At 35.0% G+C, this 14,007-nt stretch overlaps 1 protein-coding gene across 1 annotated transcript; it reads right to left on the bottom strand.

Annotated features, from left to right (window-relative positions):
* Positions 1 to 334: 334 nt before the first annotated feature.
* LOC112207956 (protein eyes shut homolog) lies at positions 335 to 3,788 on the bottom strand. Its single transcript, XM_024353930.3, has 2 exons — positions 3,602 to 3,788; positions 335 to 2,475 (listed from the first exon to the last, which is right to left on the bottom strand). The coding sequence occupies exons 1-2, from the start codon at positions 3,624 to 3,626 to the stop codon at positions 674 to 676; spliced, it is 1,827 nt and encodes a 608-aa protein (XP_024209698.2). The 5' UTR covers positions 3,627 to 3,788; the 3' UTR covers positions 335 to 673.
* Between the last annotated feature and the right edge of the window lie 10,219 nt (positions 3,789 to 14,007).

Here is a 14,007-nt window from a genome sequence, read left to right as displayed (position 1 = left end):
TTTACATCCTTACCAATTTGATAGCAATTACAAGGGGAGATTAGTGATTTAAAATACGCTTTAAAGTAAGAACTGTTATATGAGAAAACTGGCTTGTCATTAATATATCAAGGCTCTGAATTCAAATTCACAGATATTATCTCCTTCAATTTTTGCATAGTGCTTTTGTTAAATAAAATACATGAAATTAACTTACATTCTGAATTATATAAAATGAAACAAAAAACTTTAAATTTAAAAATGATATACCATGCCATAGAGGATAGGAAATCTCAAGAAAGTTCCAGTGATTTCCTCTTTCCCATATTAAAAAAAAATGCTACCACTGAAGATACCGTTAGAAAGAGTATGTTATATTGTGTTCAACCTGACAAAGAAGCTATTTCAAGAAATGAGAATAATAAAAGTTATTTCTAAACTTTGAGAGATCTGTCATAATGAATTGAACTAGTTCAGTTTCTGATTGCTTGCCAGCAGTATAGCTGTCTCCAACCTACTACTGTATTGATCTGGTAGCCTTTGTGGCAGTGCATAAAGAATAACCATCTGTGTCAGGTACAACAGCAGGTGCCTTCTCCATTGAACTGGCTGCTGCCCTGATTACAATGAGGCTGTTTAGAGCACCCGGTGACCATGACAGGCTCTTTCTTCTCCGTAGAAAAGAAACTCATTTCTAAAAGTTTACTGAACAGAAACTGAGAAACTCACCAGAAATCATCAGCCGTTGAGGTGCCAGAATGGATTCCAGTGAAGACAAAGTAAGAGATCTAGTGAAGGGAAGATGCCGGCTTGCAGTGGGAAATTCCTGATATTGCACACTAGGCTGAAGTTCCCATTTGAACCATTCTGAAGAAGTCTTGACCTCTTTTTTAAGAGAGGTCATATAATCTGTAAAATATGGCCAATCTGGCCTAATTACAGACATGGAGGAAGACGTCTGTATTGAAAGTGCTGGAGTTGCTGAAACTGTATAAAATGCAACATTGGTGGTGACTTCTGAAAAATCAGGCACTGAGCCTGTCAATGGTGGCAGATTATTTTTGAAGTCATTTGCATGTGTAATTTCTGAATATGTCTTTAAAGTAACATCCGGATAAATTTGTAAGTTTAACTCAAAATCCAGAGAACTATCACTTGGGTGAAGTTTGAACAGTGTATGAGATCCTTTACTTTTTTCCATGTCCAATAAGCTCTCTTGATTTAGTACCTCAGTGGGTCCCATAGTTGTGCCATATTGTCTTATTTTCAATAGTTTTAAAATGTTTTCTGATACTGACAGTTCATCAGTAGTCATTTTTGAAGTCCAATCAGAATTCATCAAGTCTGAAGAGATAGTTTGTGAAGGGACAATGGATAAACAAGTCTTATCCAAACGTAAATTAACATCCAAATTACTTGATAGGGTAATGGATTCTTCCAAGGATGAGGATAAAATTGTTCTTTTTGCACTCTTTTTAGAAGGAAATAAAGATGGCACTTCTGTGAATGCCACTGATGGTGTTATTTCAGTAGCAGAAGAAAATGAATGCCCAGAAGTGATAGCTTGAGCTCCCATTAGTGCATACCAGCTGGCTAATATCGCTGAGTTCATCCAGAATGTCTCATAAAAGTGGGACTGTTTGCTATGCAAAACTTGATCTGAGAATTCACGAGAGGATTTTATTTCAGTCATAGAACATGTTGCACATGTTTGGCTTAATTCTCTTAAAGAATCAGCAGCCTGTGATTTGATGTTTGTGAGTCTCTGGTTGCTTGAAGCTTCAGTAATAGCCTGATATTCACTGGGATTGAAGGCTTTTGTACCGAACCGGTGCAGAGCTGATGAGTTTAAGATGGTTACCTGTTTAGATATAATTATCTTAGCAGGAAAAATGGGAGACATCGAGGGGCTGAGCAATCTCCAGTGCTCTCTTCTTGAAATTAAAGAATCAGCTGAATATTCTTCAATATCCTCTTGAGCCCCCCTAGAGACAACTGGAGTTGCACTTATGGAGGCAGCTGTAAGCAGGAATCCACGGGAGAGTAATGACTGCCTGTTTAGCTCAATATCAGCCCCTGGAATGCTTCTAATTACTGAAGTCGTTGGGGTAGCAGATGAAGCAACAGTCTGATAGTTCTCAAATAATAAAGATTGTGTAGGAAAAATAAAATCTGACATTAAGGAAGACATGATAAATGGGGTCCTTGCTCTCCTATCAGGAAAAAAGAAACCTAGTGTGGCTGCTGAAGTTCGAATAGGCATATGTGATACCGATGTTTTGTCCTGGACAATTTGTGCTGGGTCATGAATACCAAAATTCAGGAATTGAGAAGAGGAAACATCTGCGGAAGAAAGAAGACTGTGTTTTGCTGAAAGCTCTCTAGTGACAATCAGTTCTTCGAGTAAGTAGCTTTCCAAGGGTGTGCTAATTCTTAACGTTGCCAAACCAGTGGTTGGGAGAATGTCATGCTTGACAATGCCTGTCTGTTTTGGACCTACAAAAAGGAAAAAAGCCAAAAAGGTTAGAAAAATGAATCAGAAACGAACCACTTTGGCACTGGGATAAATCTCAGGCAAATTGCACTGCCACCTTACATCCATTATATGTAGACAAATATGGTTCTGTAAATCATATTTCTAATAAAAGTACATGAGGAGTTTAATGATTTCACAAACTGCATAAATGCAAAGATTCCTATTATTTACACTCCATGGGAGGGCTAAAGTTAGAACAAATGGCATTACATAGAATTGACATATTCCCAACTAAATGACTCCTTTGAATAAGAACACATGAAAAATTACAACTCTTTGTCATTGACACAACCAATGAATGTTTGACCCATCGGGTTAGAAATGTTAGAAATACTATTTTACTTCCTCAATAGGCAAAATGTTCTGTTTATATTAGATAACACTATATTTCAATTTAATTTTTTAAAAGAATAGAAATTACATAGATGAAAAATAGACAAGGTACATTTCTACTTAGAATACCCAATAGCCTTCAAAATTATTTTTTCTTCAAGAATTCCTTGCTAAGGGCTACAATTCTTACTCTGATTATCCGAAGTGGCATTGGCTACATGAAGAGTAAATTTGGAATTTAATATACAATGTACTGTTTATAATATGACATCACTTGATTTAGAAAGTTAAAGAATTGGACATGTAAAAAACAGCCTGAAGTTGTTAAAATAATTCACAATAGGAAAATAAGCACATATCTTTTATCTGAGGGTTAGTCAAATAATTTGATAGGAATATAAATTTACCTTAATGACTCAGAGAATATGAAGTAAAGACACATTGATGCAAGTAGCACAAGGCCCTTTTAAAACAAAATGTGCTGGGATTGAGGTCCAGTTGTCTATTCAAATTTACACAGTGGAATAAAAACTGTTAATTTACATTTTTTTACTGATCCAGAAATAGTATTAGCAAACAACATTGCTTAAAACAAAACTTAAAACAGGAGTCATAACCAATAATGCTTAATTTTACACCCCTAAAAATCATGTATCTCAGAAAAAAAAAGATTTTAATAATGCAGAAAATATGCTTTTACCACACAACTTTTTCAAACTCAAACTTCTTAATATCTTACCCACTTCTACTTACCTTGATCAACTGGGTAAGTGTCCATTATGGCTGGTATTCTAGTAGCCTTTATAGATGGAAAGCTGCTGACCAAAGTCTCAGAAGGGGGAACTGTATATGTCTGTGTGGAAATGGGATCTGTTCTTTGAAAGATGGGAGTTAAACAGGTAATTCTCCTTATTTCATCACCACAAAGAAGCCCAATGGAGCAGGTCTGCAAATGACAATTACAGTAATTAAATTAAGCTCAGTTTCTTTGTTCCTAAGAGAAATTGTAAAGTTTGTTTTGAGATCCATTTGCATTTCCATAGACATATTGGATAGCTCAAATAAAATATTTTACTTGAAAATTAAATCTCCATAGTAAATCTTACCCATATTTCAAAATGGACTCAATCCTTTCAATTTGAGATATGCACAGTTGCATGCCCAAATTTATTCTTAATTCCTTTAATTTTAAGTCAAAATACTATTTTTACTTTTGAGAATATAGTTTTCCAATGAAGAATTTGTACTGTATGGTAATTAATGTGGATATAAAAAAGAAGTCACATTACAAATTATAAAACTTTTCTGCTCTAAAAGTCAAATTTAGTTGGAAGCTAATGTAAAATGCAGTATCTGCAACAGAAAATTTGAAAACATATTCTTGTGATTTGAAAATTATTTCAGTTTGTATTGGCTTGCAGTAGGAATGATCTTTATATGTTTTAGTTTGACATGAAAAGGCTATTTCTACCATATCCTATAAAATAGCTTTCGCAGGAAGAAACTGTGAATGAAAATTACAATAATGTATAAATAAGTATAAATGGACCAGAGAGATACGTTTATAAATGTAGAGTTAAAAACAAGTTATACTATATGAATCATTTTTGTTTGTAAGAAAATAATATTTCAAAATGATGTTAAAATACTAATACAAGTCTATTTCCTAATAATAAAGACATACCTAATAGGCATCCCTGCTTTAGTGTTCTAATATTTGTTAAAGATTACATCTAATTTGCAGAACACTTAAGTCTTCTTTCAGATGTGGGTGGTGGTTGTTTCACAGTTCCATATTCTGTAGTCACTTTCAACTCACACCAAAAAGTTGTATAAATGTCAGATGATTCCTGATGTTAGATAATTTGCAACAAAGAAAAGCCCAGGACCAGGTGGCTTTACTGCTGAAATTGATCATAATTTTAGGAAAGAACTAACACCAAGTCTTTGCTATTGTGAATAGTGCTGCAATAAACATATGTGTGCATGTGTCTCTATAACAGCATGATTTATAATCCTTTGGGTATATACTCAGTAATGGGATGGCTGGGTCAAATGGTATTTCTAGTTCGCAACCCAAATGTCCAACAATGATAGACTGGATTAACAAAATGTGGCACATAGACACCATGGAATACAATGCAGCCATAAAAAAGGATGAGTTCATGTCCTTTGTAGGGACATGGATGAAGCTGGAAACCATCATTCTCAGCAAACTATCGCAAGGACAAAAAAACAAACACTGCATGTTCTTACTCATAGGTGGGAATTGAACGATGAGAACACATGGACACAGGAAGGGGAACATTGCACACCGGGGACTGTTGTGGAGTGGGGGGAGGGGGAGGGATAGCATTAGGAGATATACCTAATGCTAAATGACGAGTTAATGGGTGCAGCACACCAACATGGCACATGTATACATATGTAACAAACCTGCACGTTGTGCACATGTACCCTAAAACTTAAAGTATAATAATAATAAAATTTTAAAAATTATATAAAAAAAAAGAAAAGAACTAACACCAATTCTGCTCAAGCTATTACAAAACATTGAAGAGGAGGAAATTCTTCCTTACTCATTCTATGAGGCCAGCATTACCCTGACACCAAAACTAGACAAGAACATAAAAAAAATCCACAGGCAACTATCATTGATGAACCTAGATGCAAAAGTTCTCCCCAAAACACTAGAAAACTGAATACAACAACATATCAAAAAATAATACACTATGATCAAGTGGGATTTATCCCAGGCATGCAAGGATGTTTCAACATATGTAAATCAATAAATGTGACATATCAATCAACAATATCAAGGACAAAATCTATATAAGTATCTCAATAGATGCAGAAATTAATTTGATAAAATTGAACATCACTTCATAATAAAAAGTCTCAACAAATTTGGCATTAAAAAATACTTTAACATAATGAAGGTCATAAATGACAAACCCACACCTGAAATCATATTAAATGGGCAAAAGCTGAAACCCTTTCCTCTAAGAACTGTAATAAGACAGGATGCCCACTTTCACCATTGTTATTCACCATTGTCCTGGAAGTGCCAACAAGAGCAATTAGGAATGAGAGAGAAATAAAGAGCATTAAAATTAGAAAAAAGGAAGTCAAATTGACCCTCTTTGCAGAAGACATAATCTTATATATAGAAAAACCTAAAGACTCCACCACAAAATCTCTTAGAGCTGATGAACAAATTCAGTGAAATTGTAGAATAAAAAAATCAACATACAAAATTTAGCATTGTTTCCATACACCAATAATGAACTATTTGAAAAAGAAATTAAAAATGCAATCCCAGTCACAATAGCCACACAAAAGAAATACATAGGAATAAATTTAACCAAGGAGGTGAAAAATCTGCAAGGAAAACTACAAAACACTGATGCAAGACATTGAAGAGGACAGAAATGAAGGGAAAGACATCCCATGGTTATGGAGCAGAAGAATTAATATTATTTCAATGACTGTATCAAACCATTCTGCATTGCTATAAAGAAATATCTGAGACTGGGTATTTCATAAAGAAAGTAGGTTTAATTGGCTCTCAGTTCTGCAGGCTTTAGAGGAAGCATGGTGCTGGCATCTGCTTGGCTTCTAAGAATGCCTCAGATAGTTTACAGTCATAACAGAAGACGAAGAGGGAGGAGGCACATCACATGACAAAAGCAGGAGCAACAAAGAGAGAGAGAGCCAGGGAGGGGATGGGTAGGGGACACACACTTTAAAATAACCAGATCTCACAGGAACTCACCAACCACTGTGACACCAGCAGAAAGTGATGAGGGATCCACCTCCATGACCCAAATTCCTCCCCCCAGGCCACACCTCCAGCACTGGGGATTGCAATTTAACATGAGATTTGGGCAGGGTCAAATATTCAAACTTTATGAATGACCATGCTATTCAAAGCAATCTACAGATTCAAAGAAATCTCTATCAAAAGACCAATGATATTTTTCAGAGAGATAGGAAAAACAATTCTGAATTTATATGGAATCACAAAAGATTCTGAATAGCCAAAGCAATCCTAAGTAAAAAGAACAAAGCTGGAAGCATCATACTCTCTGACTTTAAATTACACTATGAAGCTATAGTAACTTAAAGCAGCATGGCATTGGTATGAAAACAGACACATAGACCAATGGAACAGAATAGAGAAGAAAGAGATAGATTCACATATTTACAGCTCGCTGATTTTTGATAGAGATACCAAACGTTAGAGGAAGAATGCTATCTTCAATAAATAGCGCAGGGAAAACTGGATATTCATATGAAGAAAAATAAAACTAGACTCGTATCTCTCACCATATACAAAAATCAACTCAAAATTGATTACAGACTTAAGCGTAAGACCCCAAGCTATAAAACTACTAGAAGAAAACAGAGTAAATGCCTCAGGACATTGGTATAGGCAAAGATTTTTATGAGTATGATCTCAAAAGCACAAGAAACAAAAACAAAAATAGACAAATGGAATTGAGTTAAACTAAGGAGCTTCTGCATAGAAAAGGAAACAATTGACAGAGTGAACAGATAACCTGCAGAATGAGAAAAAATGTTTTCACACAATGCATCCAACAGGGAACTAATATTTAAAATTTTACAAGGACCTCAAACAACTCGACAACAATAAAAAATATAACCCCATCAAAAAAAGTGGACAAGGGGCATGAATAGGCATTTTTTTCAAAAGAAGACATACAAATGGCCAAGAAACGTATGAAAAGCTGCTCAATGTCACTAATTATCAGAGAAAGGCCAATTAAAACTGCAATGAGATATTATCTTACATTAGTTAGAATGGCTATCATTAAAAAGACAAAAAATAACAGATATTGGCAAGGATGCAGAGAAAAGGGAACCCTTATATGCTTCTGGTAGGAATGTAAACTAGGACAACCTCTATGGAAAACAGTATGGAGATTTCTCAAAGAACTAAAAATAGAACTACGATTCAATTCAGCAGTCCCACTACTGGGTATACAGCCAAAGGAAAATAAATCATTATATCAAAAAGATACATGTATTTATATGTTTATCACAGCACCGTTCACAATAGCAAAGATGTGGAATCCACCTGTCAGTGAAGGCTGGATCAAGAAAATGGTGGTATATATACACAATGGAATACTAGTCAGCCATAAAAAGAATTAAATCAGGTGTTTTGTAGCAATGTGGATGGAACTGGAGGTCATTTTCCAACATGAAACAACCCAGACACAGAAAGACAAATACCCACATGTTCTCAGTTACAAGTGGGAGCTAAATAATGTGTACATATGGACATAGAGTGGAGAAAAATAAAAACTGGAGACTTAAAAGGGTGGGGGAGGACATGGGGGGGTAAATAATGAGAAATTACTTGCGGTTACAATGTCTGTTATTGGAGTGATGGATATACTAAAATCCCAGATTTCATCACTATGCCATATAGTCATGTAACAAAATTGCACTTGTAACGCTTAATTTGATACAAATTTTTTAAAAGCTAAAAGAGAATTTTAATGTTCACAACACAAAAAAGATATCTTCAATATTATGCTAATTACCCTGATTTTATCACTACACAATGTATACATCCATTGAAATATTACTATGTATTCCATAAATATGTACAATTAGTATGCGTCAACTAAAAATAAAAGAACAAAAGAACTATAAAGTGTCTGTGTATAAAAACTTAAACATTAAATGGAAAAATATCCACAGCAAACAAAAACACAGGGTCAACAGGATCCCTTACCATAATGGATACAGAATGCATGTAAATTAAGAAAAAAGAGAAGGGGCCAGGCGTGGTGGCTCACGCCTGTAATCCCAGCACTTTGGGAGGCCCAGGTGGGCGGATCACAAGGTCAGGAGATCGAGACCATCCTTGCTAACACGGTGAAACCCCGTCCCTACTAAAAATACAAAAAAATTAGCCGGCCTTGGTGGCGGGCGTCTGTAGTCCCAGTTACTCGGGAGGCTGAGGCAGGAGAATGGCGTGAACCTGGGAGGCGGAGCTTGCAGTGAGCCCAGATTGCGCCACTGCACTCCAGGCTGGGCGACAGTGCGAGACTCCGTCTCAAAAACAAACAAACAAACAAAAACTTAATAGGTACCAAGATGATATAGTAATTTCTATGAAACATCATGACTTAAAAAATTATTTTCTTTCTGAATCTATGTTTGAGGAAAAATACGCAAATAAGATCTTCTGAATTAGAGCTTTATGAGAATATGGTCATCTGCTTTCATGTGGACATTGTATAGCCCTCTATGTCTTCACTCAACAAATGTTTATTGATCAATATCTAAGTGCCAGTGACTGTTGTAATTGTTGGAAATGAGCTGGTCAACAAGATAGGCAAAGTTTCTCCATTATATACTTTGTATTTTAGGAAAGAAATTTGAATTAATTAATATCAATTAGTGATAAGTGATTTTAAGACAAAATATCCCAAAATACATAATAAGGAAAAACAGCAAGGGCTGTTTTGGAGGCAGTGGCCAGGGAAGTCTTCTCTGAACAGGGATATAAATTAATGTGAGTATTTTAGGAAAGAGTATCAAAGGCGAAAAGAACAGCAGTGCAAAGGCCTGCAGGCAGGAAAATGCTTAATATGTTTACACAAAAGCAAGATGGACAGTTAAAGAGAATAAGGGAAGGCCATGTAGGTAGAAATGAGGTCACAGAGGTGATTAGAAACCAGATAATGTGGCTTCTTTACTTGTTTGTTGTTGAATTTGGAATTGATTCTGAGAATTATAGGAAGCCATTGGAATATTTGAAATAAGAAAGTTCTAATCTTATTGATATCATAAAAAGCTTACCGTAGATAATATACGCTCAATGGAGTTTGGATTCGGGGGAAGAATGGAAGCTAAGGTATATTGGGAAGCAGGCAATGATCCAGGAAAGGGAAATAATTAGACTGACCTGGAGTGGAAATGGTGAATATACCGAGTAAAGTTTGTATTCAGGATATACGTGGAAGGCAGAGCCTATAATACATGCTGATGGACTAGATGTATGGGGTGAGAATAAAAAGTTTAGTGAATGATTTGTAAATTTGTATTCCTATCAATAAAATAGAAATAAAAATTAAAGAAGACAAGCAAATTTACTAAATTATAGAAGACCAGTTACAGATTGGAGGATAGATCACAATTTCTGTTTAAATACATTAAATTTGAGAAGCTTATTGGCTACCAGATATGTAACAAGTTGAAAATATGAGTCTCTCTTGAAGCAGAATTATTAATAGTTTCAATACAATAAAGTATGGTTTAAAGAAAAGCAGTGTTATCCCATAGTCCTGTCTAATTTTCTGGTAATAGAGCTAGAAAATGGCAGAGCAAAGATTTTTACCTAAGAAGTGAGGCTCCAGAACCCACACTTCAAACCACTATACTATACTTTTGATATATGAAACATCGTCAAGATTTGTTATCAATATTTCTAAGCTAAAGTTGATTATTTTAGGTAATAAAGCTAAAACAATCTTGTACTCTGACAGTCTACTTAACAAACATCACTGTCAACTAAATTTAATCATCACAAACCATGTTTTAAGATCTGGGCAAAACAGTTTCTATTATCTCAATGACTTTACAATCCAGTGGACTGTTCGTATATTTCACTCTATTGACAGTAACATTTGAAGATAAAATGTTGTGGCTTATCCTTATTTTCTACAAGAAATAAGGAGTACATAATACAGAAAAAATCCAGCATCCTTCAGGTGACTTGTTCCTCTTCCCTGTGTCTTTCCAGCCTACTTTGAGTGGTTTCATGCCATTGCTGACCTCTGTTTACCTCACTAACCTCTGGTTATTTTCAGCTCTCTTTTTTTTCAACTGTATGTCCAATTCTCTCTATTATTTAAGTGTTAGAAATGGTTTCTGTTTTCCTCATTAAGATATTAACAGATTCAGTGTTCTATAAAAGATACATAGGATATTTCTCTATGTGGTTATCTAACTTGATCGGGAGACAAAAGGCAAAGTAGATGGCAACCAGAAAGTGAGAATAATTCTGAAGATATCATTTACCCATAATAATAAAAAACTCTAGTAATAATCAAATATCAAATGTTAAGAATACTTTGCTCCAAAACATGTAATATTGAGATATCTTTGTGCTGTGTTACTGGGCTAGATAAATATTTTAGTTTCTAAGTTTTTAAAAAGATTTTTCCACACAAAATCAGTATGTAGGGTTCATGATAATAATTATAGTTTTTAATGGTATTCCTTTTGTTATGCCAAATTGATTTATATGTCTTTTCCAGCATACTACCAGTGCCCCTAGGCAGGGGACTATGTTACATTTTCCACTGAATGGCCGGGGCTAATGTGATGGCTGGCACATACTGATGTACTCGATGGTCAGTAAACATTTATTGGAAAAAACTAAGAGAAACATATTGAAAACACATGTTTATCTAAGTACATACATATTTCTTTTTCCCTTTTGTAGATAACTGTATTGAAATGAATATTCATTAAATTATCTAAACTTTTCATTCTTTCCTCAAGCCATTCTAATCTAGCTTTCATGTCTTCTTGCCACTAGGACTGTTACAGTGAAATTCCAGAAATCCTATTGTGCTGTTAAATACAAAGCACAGTTTTTGATCTTCATCTTATTCAAATCATCTACATACTTAACTACCACCTTCTAAAAAACTTGGTTTCTCTCTAACCTTCTACCTCTTTCTCCTATTCATTATCAATCTCCTCTGCTGGCTCCTTCTCTTTGTAGCCTCTAGTTTGGAATTTATCATGGCTTAGTATTCAACTTTTTTCTTTCTCCATTCTCCCCAGAAGCAATGTCATATATTCAAAAAGGCTGTAAAGATATCATATATTGATGAGTCCCAAAATCATATCTCTACTTCACACTTCTCTGAAATACATTTTTATATAACAAACTGCTTATTTAGAATCATTATTTAAATACCTCATGGGTACCTTAAACATAACATGTACAGTATTGAACTGCTGATTCAGTCCCTCCATTCTAACATGTTCCTCCAACCACCTGTCCCATCACAGGAAATTTATTATCATTACTCTATTGCTGAAGTCCTCCCTGATTTTTCATTATCTTCTATCTCACACATCTACTCAATACAATGTCTTGCTAATTTTTCTTTCATAACACATTTCAAATCCAGCCTTTTCTCTGAATTTGCTTTGCCACAAATATCAAACCATCATTATCTTTTACATAATAATTGTTAGAGCCTAGCTGGTTTCTTCACTCCCACTTTTAACCTCCTTCTAGATCTTTCTTTATGGAAGAATAGGAATATTTTAAGAACCTGAATAAGATCACATCATTTCCCTTTTGAAAAAACTTGTTAGTATATATGTCAATTGCACTTGAATAAAATTCAAACTAATTACTATTTTTCTGACTCTCAACCTAACCTGACCCTGTTTACTTCTACAGGCACTTCTGTACTTTTGCCCCCACCATAGTTACTGTGCTCAACTCCCATTATCCACTCTTTACTGTCCCATACAGGACAAGATCTTTTCCTCCTCATGACCCTTGTTTATGCTGATACATCTGACAGCACATCCATACCCTCACTCTTCCTTTGGATTATTTCTTTTTATCACACGGGTTATAACTTAAAGGTCCCTTCCTTAGAGAAAACTTTTCTACTATCTACATTATTTTTCTATCACAATAACTTTTTCTTTTCCTTCTGACTACTATGTTTGAATTATATTTTATTTTTCTATTGCCTTGATTTATATGTCATTCCTGGTACATTGTAAATGTCACTAGGTAGAAGCCTATCTCCATTCCATCCTGCATTGTATTCAGCACACTATTTGTATGCTGGTAACCAATTAGTGTCTGTTGAATGAATATAAAATTATATTTACAAAATTGCCTCTATAAATTAGGTTAAAGAGTTGAGAAAGCAAAATGTAAGTATTTTTACCCATAACTTGTTTAATTAAAATTTGAAACACAGGATGGCCCTTTAGATGCCTTTATATTACAAGAAAAACAACCAACCAAATATGAGAGTTCAATAGGCACCAGTCTTGAGCTACAAGAGTCATCAACCTTACTCTGAGAAATAAGGGCCACATCATGTGAACAGTCTGTCTTGAAACCAGAGATGACAGATGAAATGGAAGTGCAATTAGCACTATTACACTCTTTCTCTTTGTCCTCTACACTTAAGAAACATTTTCCCCTTTTCCCAAGGTCTGTCATTAAGAAATGCTTAGTGCTGCTGAAGATGAGCTCAAAAGAATTGGTAAATTATTTGAAAATTTAGCAATTTGAAAACTAAGTAAGCTCAAAGCCATTTACCACTATCCCATTTAAACATGCATCAAGAAACATTTTCCCCCTTTTCCGAGATCTTTCATTAAGAAATGTTTAATGCTGCCAAACAGGAGCTCAAAAATAAGTGGTAAATTATTTGAAAATTTAGCAATTGGAAAACAAAGTAATCTCAAAGCCATTTACAACCACCCTACCTAAACATGTGTCAGGTAGCTCCTAGACTTTAGGGACTAATAAAAACAGAGCCCTGGGTGAGTTTTTCTGGTTGCTTAGCAAGTCACTAGAGGAAAAATGCAAGCTGGTAGAAGAATAGGTCCTATTGCCTCTTGTGTTGGGTGGACTTCCTGATGAGCTATACAAGGCTAGGACATTAGAATATGTAATATCATGGATGCTAATCTTCCACAAGATAGTGCCTCCAGGTTCAAACACTGCCCTACCTGGTAGCTCTGGCCCTTTTTGGGATAACTATTTTAAACCAGGAAAGATTTATAGGAAAAAAAGTGCTTACAGGACAAAATAATTAGTCCCATTTAGCTTTTCTTTTTCTTCTGTTTCCTCCTCTTCCCCCACTTCTACTCCATCCTCCTTCTCTTCTTTCTTATCCTACTGCTGCTCCTCTTCCTTTTTCTTCTTCATTTCAAGAGCATAATCCCACAGAGATTTTGTTTCCCTGAGACTGATACATAATGAGTTGAAGCGGAAAGAGTGAAATTAGAGATCAGGAGACTCCGAAGCGCCTGGAAAACCTCTGTTGCCTCCCAAGAGCACACAGAACTTCGCCCTTCTTGAAAAAATCCATTAGACAGGAAATCATTCAGAATTTTAGAGG

This window comes from Pan troglodytes, chromosome 5, assembly GCF_028858775.2.
Source record: "Pan troglodytes isolate AG18354 chromosome 5, NHGRI_mPanTro3-v2.0_pri, whole genome shotgun sequence".
Classification (NCBI taxonomy): Eukaryota; Metazoa; Chordata; class Mammalia; order Primates; family Hominidae; genus Pan; species Pan troglodytes.
Note: the sequence above shows the minus strand (reverse complement) of the source record. Positions and strands in the feature narration are given on the sequence as shown.

What these genes read in the sequence shown, in the direction of transcription:
- LOC112207956 (XM_024353930.3), bottom strand. Translation starts at nt 3,626, where the DNA reads ATGGACACTTACCCAGTTGATCAAG. An exon ending in CACTTACCCAGTTGATCAAG is followed by an intron (nt 2,476 to 3,601) that starts GTAAGTAGAAGT and finishes TCCTTTTTGTAG; the next exon opens with GTCCAAAACAGACAGGCATT.